At 39.4% G+C, this 24909-nt stretch overlaps 1 protein-coding gene and 1 long non-coding RNA gene across 5 annotated transcripts in view; one reads left to right on the forward strand and one right to left on the reverse strand.

The window, feature by feature from the left end:
* The first annotated feature begins 686 nt into the window (after window positions 1–686).
* The window catches only part of LOC310688372, a 342987-nt gene continuing 318764 nt past the window's right edge, over window positions 687–24909 (forward strand). The window contains exon 1 of the long non-coding RNA XR_014516904.1: window positions 687–930. This is a non-coding gene — a long non-coding RNA (uncharacterized lncRNA). The remainder of the gene's footprint in view (window positions 931–24909) is intronic.
* APC (APC regulator of WNT signaling pathway) overlaps window positions 3790–24909 on the reverse strand; it is a 63352-nt gene continuing 42232 nt past the window's right edge. For all 4 annotated transcript variants that reach the window (XM_083464367.1, XM_083464368.1, XM_083464369.1 and 1 more), the window contains 8 exons: window positions 21758–21856; window positions 20452–20830; window positions 19135–19230; window positions 18034–18173; window positions 17179–17256; window positions 16315–16431; window positions 15629–15843; window positions 3790–14417 (listed from right to left, as the gene is read on the reverse strand). In XM_083464367.1, coding sequence (XP_083320493.1) covers window positions 7844–14417; window positions 15629–15843; window positions 16315–16431; window positions 17179–17256; window positions 18034–18173; window positions 19135–19230; window positions 20452–20830; window positions 21758–21856 — 7698 coding nt within the window. In that variant the 3' untranslated portion in view covers window positions 3790–7843. The remainder of the gene's footprint in view (window positions 14418–15628; window positions 15844–16314; window positions 16432–17178; window positions 17257–18033; window positions 18174–19134; window positions 19231–20451; window positions 20831–21757; window positions 21857–24909) is intronic.

Here is a 24909-nt window from a genome sequence, read left to right on the forward strand (position 1 = left end):
TCGGACGTTTTGCCTCCCAAACGCCGCAAACCTGGAAGTGAGTGTCCCGGTTTGCAAACTGTTTTTGGAACATTGAAACATCCAATGGCTTCCAGTCAGTTGCATGAGCTTCCTGCAGCCAATCAGAAGCTGTGCTTTGGTTTCCGAACATTTTTGAAGTCAAACAGACTTCCGGAACAGATTCTGTTCGACTTTTGAGGTATGACTGTACAAGCCTTTAGCCATTTTCCAGGCAACTCTATCCTAGAATTCTCAAAACACAAACAGGGAAAAGTAACATGGGAAGTAGCCCTTAACAAACAGAGAATAGTATACTCCATGTACAGTCAAGACTATATATTTTAGGTTAAGCTTTCTGAAAACAATGTTGTAAGAATGGGTGTGCAAGGCTCTGCTCTCTAGTTTTCCCAACATATACAAACACCCATCAAGGGTATTGGAAAGCGCTGAATTGCCTAAGGTGGTCATTAACATTCATTCATCTGGCAGGAATGGCTAACAGAAGCTTGTAACACGGATCAATTAACAGATGGGACAGGAAGGGATTACCGTATTTTTTGCACCATAACACTCACTTTTTTCCTCCTAGAAAGTAAGGGGAAATGTCTGTGCGTGTTATGGAGCGAATGCCTGCAGGTGGCGGGGGGGGGGGATCTGCTGCAGTCATGAGCAGAGGATCCATGGTTCTCCTTCCTTCCCTCCTCCGTGGTTACAAAGCATGGATCCACATCTATCCTCAGGATTTTTGCATTGGGCTACTCCAAACTCACTGTTAGATCACATGTCTGTGGCCACAGCATGAACCACAAAAATCATATATCCACTATTTCATTTAGAATATTTTTTTTCTTGTTTTCCTCCTCTAAAAACTACGTGCGTGTTATGGTCTGGTGCGTGTTATAGAGCGAAAAATACGGTATATAGAGAGTGGTGGCACCTCCCAACAAAAAGCAGATCAGTCCTGAGAAATACAGCAGAGTCTTTAGTCAATTCCAAGCAGAACTACATTTGCATGTGCACAGACGGCATATTTATTGATCGGAGGAAAAGCTAGGAGAGCTACAGAACCTTGAGATATGAAAAAAACGCTACATAAAATTAATATTTTTTTATCTTTTGGAAGGGAATGATGTAATAGCGGCAATTGTTTGGATTTCCCTGCAGGTTAAGGATTTGAAGACCACTCCCTAGACTTTTGCTGTCATTAGGAAGTTCATTTAAAGAAATGCTGAATAGTCTGTATACCTGACCGGACAGTTTCCCAGTGTCTGCTCCCCAAAATACAGTCGTACCTTGGTTCGCAAACTTAATCCGTTGTGGAAGTCCGTTCCACTCCCAAAACCGTTCAAAAACCAAGGTGCGGCTTCCGATTGGCTGCAGGAGCTTCCTGCAGTCAAGCAGAAGCTGTGTTGGACATTCGGCTTCCGAAAAAGTTCGCAAACCGGAACACTTACTTCTGGGTGTGCAGCGTATGGGAGCCAAAATGTATGAATACCAAAGCGTTCGAAAACCAAGGTACGACTGTAGGCACAACAAACCTGAGCATATTGGGAACTAGCAACCTCATCCTAACATTAGAATTCAAAATAGGGGGGAGGGAGCATACACAGTGTGGGTCATAGGGAAAGGATGTGGCTGCAGCATCTCAGAAAAGGCTAAGTGGGGTAGAATGTGTTTTAGGAATGTTAAGTGAATCCAGCTTTCTGGTAGTGGAGTTCAACTCAATGTGAATGTTTACTGCAAAGGTCATCAAGCTTTATATATAAATATTGCTCATCAACTATAGTTGGTGCCTAATATTAATACTGAAATTGTAGGGTTTGTTTTTTAAATTTTAAATGTTGAGACATTATCTAGGGATTCCCAGTGGTGTGTGAACCATGTCCTCAATGGTGTTTCTGTAAAGATACCTTTAAAAACTATACAGCTCTTAATACCTACAAAGCAAAAATAAGTGGTCTGCAAAAGCCCTCAGCAATTTTCTAGTCCATGGGGGGAAAGCATGGAAACCACTGATCTAGCCTAAATATTAGACTGCCACAGATTTCAATGGAAGGAATACACACGTGCTTAAATCTCTCCCACTGAATTCTGCCTAGATCTTACAGAAAGCTCACAGGTTCAATCTCCTGGTAAGGTTGGGAATGACCCTCGTCTAAAATACCGACTGCAGACAGGTCACCAATGACAATACTGAACTAGATGGAACCAGTATTATGGCTCTGTATAAGACAAGTTCCTAAACATTGAACGGTATTTGAAGATGATTTTTCCCATTTTGTTTTCTGTTCCAGGAGTCCTGAAGCCAGGCTCTTTAGAGTAAGGGGATACAGAACAAAACAAAATTTTCATTTTAAATCCCAACATAGGATCATGCCAGCAAGACCTTTGATAGAACATCTGTCAGTGGCTCAGAATCTTAAATCAACACAATTTAAGCTGAAAGAATGCATTTAAAATGAAACAAGTTACACCTCACTGTAAAATTGTTGGTATATAAGAAATTGGGGTACAGGTGGAATCAGACTGTATGTTGGTTTTATGGTAAAACACATAATTTAGAAAGAAAGAAAAAACTTCAAATGACATAAAGCTGGGAGGAATGGCAAGAACTTCAGAAATAAGAATTAAATTGCAAAAAGGTTTTGCGTAAAATAGAATGCAGGAAGCAAAACTGAAAACACCTGGGAATTATCTGATCACAAATTGTGAGCTCCAAGTTTAACCCTGCTGCAAAGATTATAATGCTAAGCATGCACATATCTCCCATTAGCATGAATGGGAAACCTACTTGCATCAGAAAAAAGGTAAATGCAATATGGCGTCCCATTAACAGTGTTTTAGGGCAATACGCTGTTCCATCTGTTTGCATCTTCATATCTTTAATGGGTCTAATTCCATATTTCACTGTAATGAACAAATGATAGTAAAGGCATATTGACAAGGAGCTGTGATGTGTAAAAGCATGCTCAACTAAACATTCAGCTACTGATTCACAGTTTGGAGAAGAGAAACTGAAAGGAAAATGTGAAAACTGCTCTGAAAATAAATTCCAGGAACAAATTAATATGTGAACAAATTAATTACAAAATCATACACTCACACAGATGTTTATTTATTTATTGGTTTTTGTTTTTTTTAAAAAAGAAAAAGCATTTGGCCATGTTAGTATTTTAGCCCTTTTTCAGGAGGCGGCTTGTGTACAGGGCCTTTAACATCCCTCCTTGGCTCAAGATTGAGGATACATCATAAAGGTCACCATCAAGAAGCTTAAAGAGGCTACATCAAAAAGGTTGTTGTTTTATATATATATAAAAAACACCACGGGATTCTCCGCTTAAAAGCTGTCACTCACTACCTTTTGGTCCAGAGAAGAACATTTTAAAGAGGGCGACAGACAAGTGACAAATGTATTGTCCATACACATTTATTAACTCTAAGCTGTGAAAATGTGGTATGTATACTCGAAAAGTGTGCTTGCTTGACAGCTAATACAGACACTGTAAAATTAATATTGCCCTGAAGATTGAGACTAGCTCTGAAAGTTGACATGTTAAGCAAAGATCTCCACTGGGTTTGTTAACTATCTTGCCCTATCAAATAGAATTTATTTATCATCCTCAGGTTCCGTTTTACATAGTCTAATTCTGTTCAAATATCCATTCTTGCCGACACCTAACACAAAGCAGAAGCAGAGCAAACTATAGCCAATCTTGAATTTGCAATTGTTTGTCTATACAATGATACCTGGCTTAAGAAGGAATTAAGGTGACTTATTAAAGACACACCTAAATATCTTGGATTTTATTAATGGCAGTTTGCTGTATATTTACATGTAACACATACATAAAGGTTTTTGGACTGAACATGCTCACTTTGGAAGCTTTTTATGTACATGACCCATGAGCAACACCAAAAAAATGAGAACTCTAACCTTGAAGTCATTCAACTATACAGTTAGGAATTAATTTCTGTTAAACACAAAATTTCAAATTTTAATTTTTTCATTTTCATACATTAAAAATATACATAGAAATTCAAGTTAACTTCTCAGACATGTCAATAGTCAGAGATACTACTTTGAAAACAACTACCTCTGAGATCTTAAGTCACGGTGGGTTTGTCAGAGAAATGAAAATGTATTAGAATACTGACATTACATTATGAATAGTAAAGCATAGCTTACAGGTTTCTGAAAAAGTATAAAGTACATAACTTGCAACAATAAATTATTTCATTGAAGACTCAAGTTAATCACAGTTCAATGAATAATCTTAAAAGGAAAGGTATGGGCAATAATAGGCTTAAAATACAGATATGGTCACAGCCTTAAAATAAATATGTCTAAATGCCGCATACACTGAAATAAAAGGTACACTTATTGTAAAAAAGAAAAAGTTGAACAGGACACTTTGCACATTTGCGGTTTTCCTGGGCTTAAAAAAAGATGAAATTAATCTTATCAAATTATTAGTTAATTTCATTTTATTTCAGTTGAAGTCAGAATTTAATTACAGAAAAGAAAGCTCTTGGCTTGTACAGTGACTCACAGCTAATCAAAGGAGTTCCAAAGCTCAGGGTGGAAGCAGAAAAGCTTTAGGAGAGTCAAATGGAATTGAAAAGAAGATGCTTTGAGTTTCTTGACTTGGCTTTGCCATACTGTGTGGTGCATCAGACCTATAAACTAGTGATTAAATTCATTAGATGTAAAAATAGCAGTAATTAGCAAGTACAAATTTAAGAGCATCAGTGACGTCAAGTAGCCATTCAAGCGTGGTAGTCAACAACAGAGGATACATGCAACCCCTTTGGTGGGCTTTCCCCTAGCTGTGCTCCCCATTTTAACAGCTGTGGGAAGTGAAATGGAAGGGAATCATATATATGAACAAATTCTGATCCTATTGATTAATCCATATTGGATGTGGTACATAAGTTACACAGAAACAGATACATAAATGTATCATAAAAACTGTAAGATAGGCAGGGATCAATCCACATAAGATAGTCTACCAATATGGTATGCCCACTATATATGCCCATTTAAAAAGGCAAAAAGTATAAGTAATAAATACACATAGAGTGGAATTCAATGTCACACTAAGATGAATGTTCGCCTGCACAAGTGAATCAGTTTATCAGACAGATCAATTCCCGCTCCCTTCCACGTGCATGTTGCTCTGGGGGTTCTCGTGAGACACACACCCAAGCCAACTGGGGGGGGCACGTGGGTCGGGGGGGGAGCCCCATTGTGTCAGCCAGGCATGGCCAAACTTGGCCCTCCAGCTGTTTTGGGACTACAACTCCCACCATCCCTAGCTAACAGGACCAGTGGTCAAGGATAATGGAAATTGTAGTCCCAAAACAGCTGGAGGGCCAAGTTTGGCCATGCTTGGTGTAAGCCCTTGTGTGGGGCTTCCGTTGATGAGGTTTGTCAGGTGAATCCCACCCATATAGTCTTGATAGAGAATCAGGAATAGGGAGCTGTGTATTTTCTTACACAATAATTTTTATTAAGAGATATCCCACTTGTAAGCTTACTTATTTTTACTCTCTTGTAAACCGGCTTTTTAAAAGCCTTTTTGGATTAATCAGCTGATCTATGTGCCATTTTTTAAAGGGGAGGAATCAAATTAGGTGTTTGCATCTAATATTAAACCATGGTTTACAGTTACAAGGATGAACAACAGAAAGCCTTGGCCTTGCATTCTGCTATGAGGAATGCAGAAATTGTCATTTCTGTTTTAGACAGCCAAACCCAGTCAATGTGTAAATAGTCTTAATGATGTAAGTATTGTCTTAACGATGGGTAGAGGAAACAAGCCAACTTCAAAACACAGTTTACAAAGCTGGCTTGTTTTCACTAACCATAGTTAAGATTTACCACTTTAGGATTTGGATATCGCACTTAAGCTGTGGCTAATCAAAAGCAAAAGTGTAAGCTTCATATTTCCTCCTTGCACCCATGCCAGAGGATAGGGGAGAGTGAGAAGGCCCTAGGCTTGCTGCATTTTGCCCTCTTGATGTAAATCATGATTTAAGTATGATATTTCAACTGGACCGCTTAATTGATTGAAAATGCATGTTATTTGTTAATATCATTTTAGCTTAATATAGAGATTAACAGGTTTGGGAAAACTATAACTGATAGAAGATCACTTTCTCTAGTGTGTCGTACGATAAGAACCCCCGCCCCAATGTCAACAGTTAAGATGGCATATCTGAGGACATTTGTCAGCAGATTATGAACCCTTCTATCAAACAATTACATGTACGATTTTAATAATGAAAACCCGCCTGAGACACAAAACTGACTTGCTTACTATTGTAATCACGTGCACACACATTTTGCTATTTTTGAATAGAGGCACTTAAGTTTAGCAGAGTACTTCTGTTGTAAACAGTCTAATGAAGGTCTCTTAAGACAAAGCATATGTGAATACAAAGTTAGAGTTAAACCAAAGTTAGCGTGGTTTAATGTACAAATCTTATTTTCTAATAAGACACTTGTATTTAGTATATTAGCCTCAAAGTATTACCCAATTTCTTTTTTATTATTTAAATGCCACAAACTTGAAATAAGCTTCCAATCTTAACCCCCTCCCCCATTTTTTTTCAAAGCTGAAAAACTCTTATTTGTACACCAAATAGCACTCTAAGCTGTGTGTGTATGTATATGCATGTATATATATCTGGAAGTACCACTTTAAGCCTCTTTCTGTACCTGGAACCAATTAAAATCTCAACTGAAAACCCCAATGCTTGATTTGAATGCCGTAGATATACATGAGTCTATTAACAGCAACTATAAACTGGAAGAGTGCCAGTGTCTGTAACAGGCAATGGGTGCAATCCAGATCCATTAAAATTGATGTGAATATTTCTACTGACTTCAATGTAATATAGATTATCCCCAACAAGCCTTGAGTAAGTGCATTAATACATAATACGAATATTCCTCAAAAATACTAAAACATCGATTTCTTATGTACTGCAAAAGTAACACACAACAAAATGTACATATAGCAATAATTTATTCTGAAATGTTCATTTAGTTCTGTTGAGACTTCACCCATGTCTCATTAATAAAAGAGCAGCCATCTCACCTCAAATACCAGAATATACAACAAGTTACAGCATAGCAAAAGTCCTACCTACTGTCAGTTAAAATCTAGTTCTGGTAAAATAATTTTGTTCAAGTGTTACACATACACAGATTTTCCTTTTTTTCTTCTTTTTTCGGAGCACAAAACCAAAAGGTAAATCATTACACCATAACTATCTATGCACATTATGTGACCACAGAAATGTTTATCATCATTTCAGAAAATGAACCATCAGTTCTATCCATGCAGAAAAAACAGGCTTGTTCAGCAGAAACCATATTACTGTGAATTTCACAGCCACATGATTAATTATAAGGTTAAGTGGCTTCACAAATACTTTTTTTTTTTTTTGCATAAATACCAATTTCTCCCTGATGTAGTTTAGTCATTTTGCAAATCTAGAAATGAGTGATATAGCAATAGATTTCTCTCTTTTAATCTCTGTTCATCTTTCCTGAATACCCCCACCCCCACCCCACCTAAACAATTAAAGGTATGGGATGTTAATTAAATATATGTAAAACATACTGTACAAATATAGTCGCTTTAGCAATTTTATTGCTAAATAATAAATTGGGACTCCCTCAAATATTATTAGTGAAGACAAAGAATATCAAATATGGCTTCCAGAACAAGGACCCTCTACAAGAATCAAAGCTATTTACAAAAGAAAAAACCCCAACTTTGTATAGTTTTATTAAAAAGTTTCACATATAGCATTAACACATGAAAATTCTTTGTTAAACAGAAGTTACCAGGTAGGATCCAGAATGACGCTTAGGACTTTGGGCACCACTTGAATCTGTACCTTCAGTCTTTGAATCTCGTTTTTTTGTGCTGTTATTCACTGGTGTTGGTATCTGCGATGGCCGCGTGGAACTGGAAGTATTATCCACGCTGCTTTTTCTGGGGCTTGGATTGTAGTTGAAAGGAGTCACTCTTGCTGCAACAGCACCACTGGGCGAACTGTGTTTGCTTGAGCTGCTGGAACTGAATGGCGTACGTTCATTAACAGTGTTTTCACTAGTCTCTGGGGCAAGGGCAGGGTTGCCTAGCAAAGGTTTCGTTTCCGTTCCCTTCTTGTCTGGACTATCTACTTGAATAAATGAATTCAGGTGGGTTTCTAAACCCACAGTACGAACAGGGACATTCCCATTCCCTCCATTTTGTTTTCCGTTAAGATCTTTGCTATTCACATTCCCTTTCTCCGAAACACTGTCAATAACAGGGGGGGTGTTCCCTGTGGGAGATTTTCCAGATCTAGGATTATTAATAGGGCAGTCCTCAATCCTTACCCAAACATCTTCTGTCTTTGAGACGGCAGGTGCCATCTGGTAAATGAGAGTTTTTGAATCGGAACCATTGGTAGCACCTGGTGAGGAATTCTGAGGAGGACTTGTCATTATCTGAGGAATTTCGTTCTCTTTAATCTTCCGCCAAGTACCTTTTGTTGGCGCTTGACTCTCTTTAGATTGCTTGAGTCCAGAAAAAGAACTTACATGTTGCTTTTCATCCTCACTCTTTGCCTTCTCACTGGATTCTGAAGAAGCTGAAAGAATTGAGGAAGAACTTCCAGTCCTACGCCAGGTGCTCACACGAGGAAGTGATGAGGAATGTTTACTATGTTCGCGCTTCCAAGTCCCCGATCTGTTAATTGGCAGCCTGGAAGGACTCTCTGAGTGAGACCTAGTTATGTCATGCCGTTTTGTTGGTCTCCCATCACTGTATTCCAAAGAAGGACTCAGGCAAGGAGGTAACTTTCGCCAGCCACCAGCTTGGATGGCTGAATGAGTAGATAAAGACATATCAGGAAGGGATGGGCTTAAAACTGGAGTCTGCGTTTGGGACTGTGTAGGAGAGTCTGGTCTGGAAGGTGACAAAGATTCAAACGAGGCAGACTCTTCCAATTTCCTTCTTAGAGTGGGACTTGGAGTTTCTTTAATAAAAGTTGACTGGCGGACCAAAACAGGTCTCTCAGATCTATCAGATTCACTCCCACTGGATTTGGCCGATGACATTCTAGATACATCAGGCTTCTTGTTTGATCCGCTGATACCAGAAATTTGGTTTAATCCTTTTGAGGCAGATTCACTTCTGGGAATACCACTGGTACTTTTGGGCAACCCAGTTTGTTTCCCCCCAGTTTGCTGGCTCATCTGTCTGCCTGGAGAGGTGTATACCATTCTTCCTGAACCAGAAGACTTAGTGGAAGTGGTACTCGGAGAAGACGTTCGTGGCAGCTGGGAGAGTTTATTAGGGGGACTTATGCCATTTCTGCCAGGTGAAATTGAATTTCGGCCAGGAGACTGCAGAGGTCTGGTTAAGGGTTGCTGTTGTGGTCTAGAAGGTGTGGAATCTCTAGATCCTGATCTAGAAGGTCCTTTACTTGATCCACCTTGTTGAGATGGCTGCCTGGATATAGGACTTGGCTCAGGTTTTACAGATGGTTTGGCTACTCTGGGAGAACTAGTAGAAGTCTGGTTATCATTAGGACTTTTGGAGGTTGCACTCTTTAGTTGAGGCCCTTTTTTAGAAACTGGACTTGTACTTGAGGAGCTATTTCGAACTCCAGGAATATGAATCATTGTCCTACCTCGGGAGATTGAGGGCATATTGGTTTGCAACGGCTGTTTCAAATGACTTGTAAGTTCTGAATTAGAACGAGCTTTACCTGTGATCATGCTTTTATACACTTTCTTTCCTCCTTTGATACCTCTGTTTTCAGATTCTACTTTCTTTGTTTCCAGTGTACTCTTCTCCCCTGGTTTAATAATTCTTGGACCCTTATTACTAGTAAAAGGTTTTTCTTCTTGGTCAGGTGTAAGATGAAAGGGCGATCCTAAGGAAATTCCAGATTTTAATGAAAGGATTGAATCAGAGTCTGATGAGGCTTGTCTAGACAGTGATGCTGCTGCAGCAGCTTGATGTAAGCTGCTAACAATAGAATTAGCACCTTCTTGAATAGCTTTCCAGTCAAAATTTTCTGAATCTGGTGAGAAACCATGTTCTGAATCAGGCCTTTGTATATCCTTCAAATCTAGTGTCAGGTCTTCTGCCAAAATGCCTCCCATATTTCTAGAGCTATTTTTTTCACTGTCTGATTTTGTTCTAGAAGGCTTTTTCTTTTTAGGCATGGCAGAACTAATACACTCCTGTAGAAGATCATCTTCTGAGTCAATACTAAGGGAACTGAGGGAACTGTTTCTTGAAAAACACACAGGAGTATCTTCGACATGAAATGATTTAGGAGCATAGCCAGAAACTTGTGGTCTACTTGGTTCTCTCTGTGCATCAGATGGTTCCATTTGTTCTCTGGGTTCACTTTCTTTGTTATTGTTGTTTTCTTGATCGATATCACTGAGAGAACTCAGAGACGAATTGCGAGAGAAGCAAACAGGAGTATTTTCTATTGCAAAATTTTGTGTTTTCTCATCGGAAGCTGAGGCCCTTTCTGAAATATCTTTGGATGACTGAGAGAATGGAGTTTGCTTCTGCACCAGAGCTTTGGGTTGCTTTCTTCCTGCTGGAGTGTGTTTTTGGCAAGCTTGCATTCTACTGCTCGATTGCTGGCTTGCAGACTGATGTTCCGCATTGGTACTAGGTTTAATTTCCCTTTCTTTCCCCTTTCTCAGTTCTGCCTTTTCCCTTGAAAGATCCACATCGTCGTCAAAGTCTAGAGAACTCAAAGAGTCATTACGTGAAAAACAAAAAGGAGTTCCTTCAATTGGAGTGTAATGATGGGGGGAATCAAATGCAAAGCTTCCTCTTGCACGCTCTTCATTATTTGGAAGTTTTTCATTGAAGTCCCTTGAGCTATTTTTGAGGTTTTGTTTCTTTGTCTCTTTGTTGTCTGTATAGGTTCTTTCACTACTAAAATTACTTTTTGGCTCTGTGGTTTTTCGTAAGCGTGCTCTATACTCATTACTTTGGGGTATGGGCTTCACTGGTGAAGTTGGTTTCTTTTTCTCAACTTCTAGCTGATTTTTGGCACCTACTGATGAGGATGTAGATGCCTGCTGGATTTGATCCATTATCTTTTTCACTCTGAAAGGTTTGTGACTTTTCCCTTTTGGCATAGCAGAATTAATGCATTCTGCAAGAATATCATCACCTTCTTCTGCTTTGTCATCATCCAATGCAATAGCACTCCCAGCTGACTTTTTCCCCCTCTGAGCATCATCAGTATTTCTGCCTTCTGTGGGAATGGTATCTCTCTTTTCAAATTCTGCAGGTTCCATCAATGTACCAGTTGTCTCTGCATTAGCCAGTTCATTGGGTGGCGATTCTATTGTGAGATCACTCAGCGATGTAGCCGTTGAGAAATTTATTGGCGTTCCCTCAACACAATACACGCGTGGCATATCATCTCCAGGTGTAAAACTAACATGTTTTTGAGAATGCAATCTGCTTTGGGAAGGGAGAAGTTTATACACAGGCAACTGGCTTGGCTTTCTGGCTACAGGTGGAGGTATTTTTGAAGCAGTTATCTGTGAAGGCTTTTTGGTTTTACGTGAAGATTTTGTTGGCATAGCAGAAATAATACATTCCTCCAATATTTCGATGTCATCTTCATCTGAATCATCCAGGATATCCTTTTCAGTCTCTGTGGGCTTCTCTGTCTTCTTCTCTTGATTATCCTTTGTGTCATTTGGCTGTTCAAGTTCCGATTCATTCCCATGGTCGTTTTCATGTACAGGAGGCATTATTCTCAACTCTACATCTTTCTGTATAAACGGTTCATCAAGACTCAATGCACTTAGGCTTGATGAGCAAGAAAATCCATCTGGTGTACTTTCTGTAGCAAAATGTAACAAAGTGTCTGCATCTTGCAATACCTGCACTCTTTGAACAGCTGTATTGACAGCTGTTTGCCTTGGCCCAGACTCTCTCTTTTCAGTGGTGGGTATTTTTGTTTTGACTGTTTCTCTCTTTACTTGGGTTGCTTGTGGAGGGGGTGGGGTTTTACTTCTGCTTGGTGGCATTGTTTGCCCAGGACTGTCTGGAAGGTCACTTGGGCTTATAATACCACTTACCATCCCACTACAAGGCTCGCTCTGAACAGAGCTAGCAATCGAACGGCTCTCAAAACTATCCAGGGAACTGACAGAGGTACACCTACTGAACATAAGTGGAGTCTCCTGCACATAATGTTCTGGTGGGCTCTTAGGAGTTTGCGCACCACTTTTTGAGGGAGATTTGGCACCCGAGGAAAATTCTACAGCTTTATGTCTTGCTGAATCAGAAGGAGATAGACTAGAAGCCTGAAGTCTATTTGATTTTGTTCTAATGTGTTGTGAGGCTGAAGAGGTTTCATTTACAGTACCTGCTGCAGACAGACTCCTATTTTCTTTCATCCCCGCTATCTTCAAAGAGTTGTCCGTATCTCCTGCCCGTGTGGATTGTTCACGTCCTGTTTCATCTTCAGCTGATGACAAAGATGACAGAGAGCTACATCTTGAAAAACAGATCGGTGTATCTTCTACACAATAGGTCTGTATTGTTTCCTGGTTGATGGAGGGTGCTTTGCAGGACGCAGACTTCTGGGTGTGACCGGCTCTACTTTGAGCAGAATTTGGATGAAGCTGGTTGTGTCTCTTTGAGCCAGCCGAGGTTGATGTATTCCCACTACTAGATGAAATATGATCTGTTTTAGTACTCTGTACTGAAGGGCTCTTTGAAAAAGAAAAAGATGGCTTCTGTGCAGAAGGAGGAACGTCTGTTGAATACTTGAGACTGTAATCAATAGGCTGATCTACATGGTGCTCTTCTTCATTGTATTTTATGCTATAATTAGTTGGATGATCTTCTTCCTCATGCTGTTCCTCCTCAGAGTAGCGTTCACTATAGTTAGTTGGCTTATCATCCTCATAATCATCAACTGGGCATATGGACTGGTTCGCTTTTGGATTTATTCCGTGACTGCAGGTAACTCTGTTCTGTTCTGAACTATTAGATTCCCTTGATCTGAAAGGAGATACACACTCTGTCTGTCCAAAAGCTGACTGATAGTTCATGTGTTTATTATCACTACTCTCAGTGTATACAGGGTATGCTCCACTTTGGCTTCTGGACTGTCTTTGTTCATTCTGCTTTATTTCCTCTTCAATTATGTGCTTAGGTCTTGCCCATCTTTCATTTTGTGATGGGCTTTGCCTTCCAGAATTCAATTGCTCATCAGAATATTTTAGGCTATAGTTTATTGGAGTATCTAGCTCTCCATCATTGTCATCCATATGGTTAGCACTGTGTATTTTATGGGCTAAATCAGCAGGGTACTGTCCATAACTGCAAAATTTACTCTCTTCATCTTCAGAGTAAGATTCAATAGGCTTCATCTGTCCTCTTTTACCATACCCATCACTGCTACTGACACTATTTAAGCTATCATTAGAAGCTCTCTTATACTCCACTTTTGCATAAGGCACAGGACATGTCCTGTTCTCAGATTTAGGGAAGTTGTAGGTATTTGTGTGAGAATGGGCAGCGGCTGTTCTTCTTAAAGCATTCCTATCTTCTGGCAAACAGTGCATTTCAGTTACAGATCCATTGCTTCTCTCTTCTTGTGGAATATGCATATTTACTTCTTCCATCACTTTGGAAATCTGGGCTGCAGCAGTAGAGATCTGCATTCCCATTCGTTTAGAGGAGCTCCCAGAATTTTCTGTTGCTGAATGGTAGCTGCTTAATCCCATTGCACGCTCTCTATCCAAGCTCCTGTCCTTGTCAGACCGAGAACTCTCTGTATTTCCTCTGCTTGAGGAAGAAGAGCCAGGCAGTACAGTAGTGTTTAAATATGGTGGAAGTACGGTTACATTGCTACTATTAAAATTCTCGGACCTGCAAACTCCATCTTCATGTCGATTAGCATCTAGAACATATTCACTGTACAGATTCTGTTTGTGTCTTTGCTTATTACGATGAGATGTTTTGGGACTTAAGTTATCAATATTATCAAATGTCTCAGATAAATGTTGAGCATCTAACTCTGCTTCCAGTGCTTTTTGCTTTCTAACATGAAGAGATGGTAAGCTTGAACCCGGAGACATGATGTTAGCATCTTTATATTTCGCAGGCCTGTTTGCCATTAGGTTCCTTAGAGCTGCAGCACTGCCCATGGCTATCATCTTGTGCTTTGAATGTATGAGATTTTTGAGCATGCTAACGGCTCCCATGTCCCACAGTGCTTCCTGGTCTTTTGAATTCCGTGCAGAGAGGTTCCACAAGGTTCCACATGCATTGCTGACTATTGTCAAACTATGAGACTTCAAGTGATGCAGCAAGGTTTGCAAACAGCTGTTCTCTCTTAGAATTTGCCTGGAATTAAAAAAAAGGGGGGGAGGGGGAAAACTCACTTTAACAAGAGGAAAGACAAAAAAGTGTCTATGTTTATTTCCTGCTAATAATGTTGTCCAAAATCCTACAAATAGGCATTAGCATAAATTCACTTAAAGACCAGGATCTAAGAATGACTATTTGTGTACAGAAACTGTTTGTAGGATAGTACTGACACTGTTGCTCCCAATTTGTCACCTGGGGTAGAAACTTTTATTCTGCTTTGGGCAATGTTTCAAAGGGGAAGGAAGGTTCTGTCAGTGACAGCGATGGCTTCCTGGGGTCCCCCCCATTTTTTATTTTAGTTTTGAAAAACAGCTTAAAAGTTGCCAGGATGGCAGCAGGAAGTTCCTTTTCTACCAGTGCTCAAGCCGGTGGCACTGCTGAGAATTAAAAATAAAATTAAATTAAAGGAAGCTTCTAGAAGCTACCCCTGTTTTCCATAGTATGCACTCCCTTCCCCTTCCAAAATATCCCAGAGCCCCCAAATGTTGCTGCCTCCAAACCACTCTCCAAAACCATGTGTCCTGTTTGAACAGGGGACAAGGCCACCTAAGAATTCAGCAAACCTCCAAACTGGGGGAGACTCAATACAATATAAAGTTTTTCCATATGCACACACAGAGATTGCCTTCTGTACCCTTACACTTGTATGGGATGTCGCTCTGAAGGGTTTCTATTACCTATGGGGATAGCTTTTCTGAGAGTGTTCCAGCTATAGTGAAAGATGTGTGCATTCATATGCGACTGCAGAATGCATCCCTTTGGATTCCAGCCAAAGTTTCAGCTAAGAACATCCCTACTTTTAAATAGGCTTATCCAACATTAACAAACTAAAGTGAAGTTGATTTGTGCTGTACACATCACATTATTGAAAACAGTGCTTATCATGTACTGCCTTTATATTATCTTATATTTGTAAAACTGGGACCATTTTATCACAAGCAGCGCAGGAATCTCTTACCAAATAAAATGCTTACTTCTGTTCCAGAGAAAATTCTTAAGCTGAAGCCATCGGAGCAGTGAGTTTCTAACAACAACACTGCAGCAATAATTTATGTATCAGCATACAGCACCACTAAGTCTAACTTTGCTCATAATCTCTGCCTCCTTCCAGTAAATGTCATCTGCTGCATCAGCAATTTGCATAAAATGCACGGCTTACTGCTTAGGTAACTAGATGGCACACTTACCTGTGGTCCTCATTTGTAGCAATCAAGCTGGAGACATTACGCAGTATTCCCCCTCCACTTTCAATGATAGCTAAAGTATTTGTTTGACTCCGGTAAGTCAGTGTGCCAACTAAAAAGGCAAGAGCACCATCCACAGCACATATATCAGCTTTATTCTCAGTGCAGTGGGCTGACAGATTCCATAAAGCACTCAGTACGCTTTTTAGGGTAGATTCCTGCAGAGAGAGCAAGCACACTGAATTAAGAGGGCTGAAATGCAAACTTAAACCAAACAAATTAATGTTTTGACACTGGTAAAAATAATAATCAAGAGAGGAATTCAACAATATTATAAACATGAGCACAATATGAGGGGGCACAATTGGGGGGGGGGAGCCCTGTTGCACTTCCATTAGTGAGACCAGTTAGTGTTTATTTTGCTAGTGGTAACAACTTCACTATCTGCTGCATATAAAAGAATGGCACTCCAATGTTAATTATTAGTGAGTTAGCCTCACTAAACTCAGGGGGAATTACTTCTGCCCAAACAAAGGATTGTATCCAATGTTACTAACAAAACCATTCAATTTTAATGGGTATTTTAGTTTGCTGTTGGAAGGAATAATTACACTTTTCTTCTATGAATAAGGAAACCAAAAAATAATTTCATATACTTAAAATACTGAAAAATGTGGTTTTGCGGTAACCTTTTTAACTTCCAAAGCACACTCCATGAGTGCTTTCACACTTCCAACTTCACGAAGTGTCTTCTTACTGTTCACATCTGCTCGCCAAGACAAATTTCTCAACACGCTTGCAATGACCTGCAAAAAATGGAAGAATAAAAAAGCTCAATCTGCCTTATTAACTTTATTGTTTTCTACCCTTTAATACTTGCTGACTGCCAGGAAACAGTTTAGGATGCATGATTTGCTTGATAATAAGCTATTTAATTTACTGGGTTTCATTTTAAAATTAAATTCAATGCAGTAGCCCAAAGTTTCATTTCAAATTCTATTCTACATATGATTTCAAATATTCTGATGAATATTTTGGAATGACTCTTTCCAAGTTCTATGTATCTGTGGTAAAATTACAAATTGGAGGGGTGTTTCCAGCTACCCCACACTGTGAGCACATCATGGGAAGATTGGTGAAGCTGTGAAGCTCCCTTGTTACTTTTGCTATTAGATGCTGTGATCTTGTTATTTTTTTCTTTCAAGTAATCTTGTTATTATACCTGATATTGTTTTGCTATGTTATTATGTAATTGTTTTTGTAGCGTTTGTTTGAAATGCATCTCTGTTTCATTGTTGTTAAGCCTCTCTGATAATTGTTTTTGGTGAAAAAGCTGCATACAAATAAAATACATGCAAATTAAGAACTTTCAGACTATGTGGATCAACTTGTATTACATTAAGGAATACATAAAAAACTTGGGCTTTGCCTAATCTCACTTAACATTAGAAGTTGTACAGTTCTATCAAGATGCCCCAATCAAGTTTCTTTAATGAAAAAACAAAAAACTATGCAATACACAGTAGGATAAAAGTTCTGCAAGTAAGATTTACCTGCTGCAAATCTTCACTTTCAGATTTTAACTGGGCAACCAGGGCTCTCATGCAACCTTTCATAGAACACAAGGTGGCCTGATTAAAAAGAGAGGGAGATAACGAAACAAATTACTAAGCAGTATGTTGACAGGTCACAAGTTACTTTCTTTACAAGCAGAATTAAAGACATAAAACAACATGAAAATTATTATCCAACTTTTCTGCACCAAGTGCACTCACAGCTACTCATAAAGCTAAAACTCATAAAGCTAAAACAGTAAATATATAAATTCACAGCAAAAGAACAAAATAATAAATAGCAGTGATCTGGGCCCCAATAGCCCCATCCTGGATAAGTTGGAAGTATCTGAACAATCTTCAATAGCAGTCTCACATAAAACAAATTACTGTAGTTCAACCTAGAGTGGACTAGGGCATGAATGACCATGGCCAAATCTACCTTCTCCAGGTAAAGACTTAATTGGCTTATCAGATCATAAGATGGATTAAAATTTCCAAACGGTGGCAGGTTCAAGAATTACAATAAAGTGCAGATGTAAAAATGTAGTCAACTATTTCATGGCCTATACAAAATACCCTTAAAAAAAACAGCAAAGGAGAATATTAAAATATTAATTAACAATAGTCATAGGGCATGGGATAATAATAAAGAGCATAATTGTGTTATTGTGGCTGTGTCAATGTCTGCTGAGGAATATCAAGAAAGAAGCAGAACTACATTTTTCTGTTCCATGCTCAGCTGTATCACGGCCATCTGAAGTTAATGACAGCAGCCCATTATATACAGAACAGCTGAAAAGCTGAAAGTCTTAATAGTAAAACTATTAAATAGCAAAAGAAAAATTAACTTACCTTATTTGCTACATCTCCAAAAGTTAAGTTTGTCAGAGCCATTCCAGCATATCGTCTTAATGTGACACTGTAGTGGTCATTAGTAAGCCCATACATTTCACAGTCTACTTGAAGCAATTCTGCAATGGCCTGCAATCCTCCTATAAACATAGTGGAAATTTTTGTTAGAAAAAAATATTTTTCGAAACAATTTATTCTAAATAATTTATTCTAAGTACAGTGGTACCTCGGTTTAAGAACAGGCCGGTTTACAAACTATTCGGTTTATGAACTCTGCAAAACCAGAAGTAGTGTCCCGGTTTGCGAACTCTACCTCGGTCTATTAACAGAAGCCGAATGGTGGAAGGGCACCGGCGGTGGGAGGCCTCATTAGGGAAAGCGCACCTTGGTTTAAGAACGGTTTCGGTTTAAGAACGGACTTCCGGAACGGATTAAGTTCATAAACTGAGGTACCACTGTAATTTTATTCTAAATATTCCGAATAATTTATTATAAATAATTATTGGCATTTATTTTCTAAGGCCAAAGACAAAGCAAGGGGATGGTTACAAAGGATCCATACTATAGCAACTAAGAATTGTTTTTAAAGAACTGGGAGCATTTCACGGAAGTATTAAGAATCCAAAGAAAGCAAACCAATTTGCTCCAAACCAGAAAAAACCTGCTATCTGTACACATTGCACTTTTTGGATAACAAACACTCTTTAAGCATTCAAAGGTGAATGTTCCCCCTATGTCTTATATGCAGGTGTCACAAGTGAACAGAATTTGAAGAAAAGCAACACGTATGCTGCTAACAACCACTCTTGTCAGCACCACTGTTGTTTCTTCCTGCATATATGCAACTATGTAGCTATGGAACAAATGGGTTGGGGATAAAGATACCTAGCTCAACAAATTATCTAAATAGAAGGAGCTACAGCATTCTCCAGAGCCAAGATAACCATTTTAAAACAATAAGCATTCATGTACTGAAAGGGTGAGGAAAATCTAACATTTTATCTTCCTGATTGTGGATACCATCAGGTTGTTAAAGCTCTAACTAATCCATGTAATGTGATCTTCAGCATATACTTTCGATACTTTTTGCTCCACTCTTACCAAGTTCATTCATCGCATGACGGTGCTCTTCATCAAATGAAAGCTTCATAAGAACACATACTGCAGGACAGATCTGATGGTCAACTGGAGCTGGCACTTGTCAGAACAAGGAAAATAATCACTATTTACTTCATCAATTAGTTATTTAACAAAGCAAAGCTTAGAGAGGTTTAGTTTCTAAGCTGTTTATTAGACACCTGAAAGGCAACCTAATTAAGGGGGGGGGCCTACACAATTATGAAATAAACAGTTTCTACATTCTGCATAACTGTGCATAGTCTTTCTGGACTTCAAAGCAACAAGTCACCCAATATGAGGTGATTGATAGATGGGTGTCCTCATCTACTATATTTGGCTCATGGGGGTAAACCTGACCAGGATCTGGCCTGCAGAGCCAAAAAGGTTCCCCCTCCTTATACACATGGAACTCCACACAAGAACACAGGCCTCTTTTTTAAAAAAATATTTGTTTATAAGATTAGCTGCCCTGCACCGTGAGACTGAAAGGTGGGCTACATAACAATGTATAAAAACATAAAACAGATGAAAATCAGAACAATTTTAAAGCATATAAAACAGATGGAAAATTGGAGCAGAGCACTATAAATTCAGCAGAGGAGGTGGCTCACAAAAAATAACTGTCAAAAGCCAAGGTAAAGAGAGGAGTCTTCAGTATGTGTCACAGGGATGGGCTTGGAGCCAATCTGGGTCTCTGCTCTTGGACCTAGGAGCCCTAATGCATTATGGGGGAATGTTATCATAGGGGAACTTGCCTACCCCTCCCGCCTTCCTCCACCCCAGACCAACTACAGTTCTTAGAGTCTTCCTTCTTTGCCAGTTATGTTGCTGCTAAGTTTCTTCCCTTGCAATCTCCCTCTGGGTGTAAGAAGTCATTTTCCTAGTCAGCATTTTCCCTTGTTTATAAAGAGAAAGCTGCTACACCTGCTTGTCTCATATCTCTGCTTTCCCACCTCATCCAGCCCATTTGGATGTATAGTTAATTACCACCTTCAGACACCGAGGTTGTTGAAGAATTTGGGTACAAATACTGCAGATAAATGGCCGAGGCTTAAGATACTTTAAGGTAGTGAAAAGAAAATGCAAGATTAAAGTAGCAACGGAGTGGAATTATAGGAAAACCAAGCAAAAGTGACATGGGCTATAGTGGGCAGATTTGCCCATCATAACCAGAGGTCTCATTTCTCACACAGCTTGCTTGAAACTGCTTGTTCTACAAAGAACTCAGATTCAAAGCCGTAACATGAAAAAACTCTTCACGCTGGTTTTAAAGTAAAAGCTTTAAACACAGTGACATACTTGGATTTTTGTCCTGGTCCATGCCTTGGTCGTGTGCTTCCTGCCATTCCCAACACGTTTCACAGTAAGCTCGGATTTGTTCTAGAAGATGAAGGACTCTGATTTCTCGCCTGCCTCGCTTATCGTCAGGCTGCGAGTGGATGATATTATGCAGTGCTGCGCTGGCTCTGGCACGGGCCTCCTTACTACCCCGGGAGTTTCCCAACAACACCGAGTCTTTATCGTTGCCATGCAGAAGTTGAATGAGGAGCGGAAGACATCCAGACTGGCGCATCGCTATGCAGCTGTCCTGGGAGCTAGACATGGCTAGCAAAGTTCGTGACATGTCATCTTTATCATGAGTACCCAACATGGACAGCAATGAATACACCATTTCAACCTACAAAGCAAGCAATTTTTAAAAACATGTTACCAATTTTTAAAGTATAAGCAATGGCATATGCCACCAGGAGAATTTTTGATGAATTGATGATGAATTAAGCCTTTGGGCCTATGTTAGCAACTCTCAACATTACAGATTCTGTACTGCACTATTCTTAGGCAGCTAAAATAATGTTGACATAGTAGTACAAACTGTATCACCAAAATTAGTGCAGGATTCACTATGCATTACTCTTGTCTGTAAACAGGACAGGGCACTCATAAACAATTATGCATTTTCAGAAAAGCTTAATGACACCCTCCTCAAATTTTTAATGTAGCAGGAATCTAATGCCACATCATGAAATACTAGTAGTAGCACTGTGGCAGCTGCTTTGATACTTCCATTCTATAATGCTGAAGCCATTACTAAAGATTGACAGACTTGTTAGATTTTGTACATGACAAGGTCATCTGACACACTCAATGCGTCAGTATATACTGGGCAGCTGAAACCATCTCAAGGGCCACAATAATATTTCAAAATCAGCATGAGACTTTCCCTGCAAAATGACTGCCCAGTTGGACAGAAAAAGATCAGCTAATTGGAGGTTGCCAGACAAGTTTGAAAGGGAACATCAATCAATCAGTCAATCAGTCAATATAAGTTTATTGTTCAAGTCAAAGGTAAACCTGCAGCAACAGTACCAATAAAACAATACATCCATAATATGAGCCAACACCTATGATGTAAGAGAGAGGTTACCAGAGGCACCAACAAACTCAAATTCGGCTTGGTTTTAAATGAAAATTCCATAACATCACAACACTTTATAATGATTTTATCTAACCCCTTTTTCCTTCAATGGGACTATCAATATTACTACCCTTTCTCAAAAGTAAGTGTAAAATGTGGCATTAACAGCCTGTGACAAACTTTGGTTACCTTAGTACCTAGGTGATTTGTCAGTCTTCGAGGAACAGAGTAACTGCTGCTAGAACTCATAACACTTGATGTCTCATGGTCCATACGAGCAGCTGAACCCTAAGAGTTTAATCAACAATTTGGCGATGAAAGCATTAGCATAACACAAAATCATTTTAAAAATTTCAGCATTTTAGAATGCAACACAATTTAGAAGTTAGGGTTAAACAAAGCTGACATGTCAACACTGTAAAAATCTAATTGTGCCAGAGGAGGGAAAGCTGCATCGTGATCTGAGTCACAAAGCAACAAGCGGTTAGCCATTTTGCCAGCAATGATGAAAATAGAATCTTTTAAATTATTGTTAACAGTGTAACCATACCGTTTAGATTGGAGGATACGCAAATAGGAAGTGCTGCACTCAGAAAGTAAGAAATATTTTTGTGAGAAATATTTCATTCCCTTAACCATAGCCCCTGAGCCAACCAACACAATTCTCTCTCACAGGTGACATTTTCAAGCACAATTTCAGCATTACTGCTCTTTTCTCCTCCACTTGCACTACCAATGTCAGGGATGCGCTTAGTCATACCAATTGCGTTCTCTCTCTCTCTTTCTCCTCTCCCTTTAGGCAATGAAGTGACTACCCAAATTTCATTTAGGGGTGATCAGTTAAGTGTGACTGTGACATCATAGCATTTGCTGGGTTGCTGTCCAGTTAAAGGATGTTTAGTTTATTTACTATTTGGCTTTTAGATGATCAACTAAGTTTAAATTATTGCAAAACTCAATGAAGGTGCCCTTTTCAAAGTTTCTGTAGTAGGGAGACCATTTCTCCATAAATGTGAGAAGCTTACATTTGTGTATATAGTATATACTTTCTATTTCTACTAATTTTGAACAGGAATCAACTTAATTTAATCTGGGGGAGTCAATACTGAGCACATCAATTAAATGATTAATAACTTACATCCGAGTTTTCTTAGGATAGATTATGTGGCAAAGGTCATAATATCCTCTTACCATTTAATCATTACTTCACCCCAGGAAAAGCCACTTGGGTAAGAAATCCCATTAACCTTTCCATGTACAAGCACCCAAAAGATCACTGTGAATACCTAACATTACATTTGGCTATTAGGACAACAGGACGCAAGGGTGGAAGCTTTTGGCTTCCAAGCAGAATTTTATTATGTTTTTATTTATACCCCAGCCAAATGGGTGGGATATAAATAATAAAATTATTATTATTACTATTATCATTATTATCAGAATGAAGGTATTTCTTGCCTTCTACCTATGAGATGCAGCAGTTATTAATCACACTGGCATCCTCTAATATTCTTCTTTTGGGGAGACAAGTGGAATGGGGGCTCTTCCTAGGGCACTCTAAAACCTTTTTATGCAAGGTTTCGGCTTGCAGACCTGATCATTATTTGCCCGCCCACCCTAGGACTACCCACTTGTCAATCACCTGATGTCACAACAAAGTGAAACCACACAGGGAAATGTAAAATGCCTTTTAAAGTGCACCATAAGACCAGACAATCAGCTAGATGCAGGCTCTTAAGAAGCCCATTGCAAATCACTCGGCAAGATCCCATTGTGGAGCCCTTTGCACAGGACTTTCCAGGCCCTGCCAATTAGCTGAGCAGCAGCAGCTGAAGACCCCTTTCAGGAGAGGAAGGTCGTTTATCTGCCTTGAACCTGTCATTAGGTATAGGGCTGGTGGGTGTGGCCTGGCTGCAACTGCCTGGCAGGGTTAGGGTTGACCTGACAGGCCTGACTAGGCCCCCAGAACAGAGGTTCTCCACCCAGATCAGGATCTTACTCTCAACACATAAGCAAGTCAGACCATGTTTACCTTCCTCTACATTCCTACTACTGTTTCAAAATTAAAAGAAATCCAGAAATGGTGGAAAGGAAGCACATGCACTCCATGTCCAACCTGAATACAAGTAACTCCCTGCTTGCACACGTTCAGCACACACACAGTTTTTGGCCCCAGAAGGAGTGGTGGAATGGACTTACACGCACCCTGCCAATGCACATGGTGCTTCAGAACACAATTCCTGTGCAAACGGGGAGTTGCCTGCAAATGATGGCAGCAGGGTAGTGGAAATAATTATAGCACACTCATATCTGGGCTTAACACCTCCCCCACCACTTCCCAAAAGATTGGGGGCGCATAATGGATTTCGCCAGCTAAAGTAACCAAGCCCAATATTAGGAAACCTGTGTTTATTGTGTTCTTTTTGCCTCAATGGTTGCAAGACAAAAAGCTTGGCAGCTGCCTGCATTAGTGAGTATTTTCCAGGAATGAAAGAAAGTTCAGAGATGAAGTAGCAATAGGGCAACAGATAGTGCGGTTTGCCACTTGGCTGTTTGGTCCAACAGTATAGAGCTGAAAGTGGGACAGACTTTAATCAGTGGACTTTTTAATTCTGTGCTTGGTCCAAAGGCAATTTGCTCCTCTCATCCTCCTTCCCGGCAGCCTCCTTGCTCAGAATCATTTTTTTTATGTTTTCTGCATAAGTACTGCTTATTCCAGGGGAATGGCAAAGCAGTAGCATATTCACTCAATTATTTTTTTGAAATTGTGACGGGTAGAATTTAAATCCAAAGACTTCACTGAAATAGTAAGGTTCTTGTCTAATATTTTGGTTTGTAAATGACACTTGCTAGCCAAGGCCCTCACAGAATGCATATCTATTTAAAAGATTATTTAATAGAAGTGCTTATATTTATGTGGCCCAAGGATGGCGCTCTACACATACAGTTGCTCTAAGGGGCACATGAAAAGCCTGCCCATACAAATACTTCACCATTACTTCAAATATAGGTGGGTCTTCTAGGCCAGGAGTGGCTAACAGCAGTTGTTGAACTACAACTCCCATCAGTCCCAGTCATGTTAGCCAATGGTTCAAAGATTATGGGAGCTGTCCTTTTTCAATATCTAGAGGGACACAGGTTGATCAACCCTGCTACAGGCAATATATTAACCATTTTTTTAAAAAAAATGTAAGAATTCAAGGAAGGACAGAAAAAAATATGAAAAACATACAGTAAAACTGGTTGTGTAAATAAGGGGGAAAATTATGATGAATAAGGCAGTGATTATGAGAGAGCAAGAGAAGAGAGCCTTTACACTAAGCTGTCCACTGCCACAGAAA

Source organism: Podarcis liolepis (assembly GCF_965112155.1).
Source record: "Podarcis liolepis genome assembly, chromosome: 11".
Taxonomy (NCBI): Eukaryota; Metazoa; Chordata; class Lepidosauria; order Squamata; family Lacertidae; genus Podarcis; species Podarcis liolepis.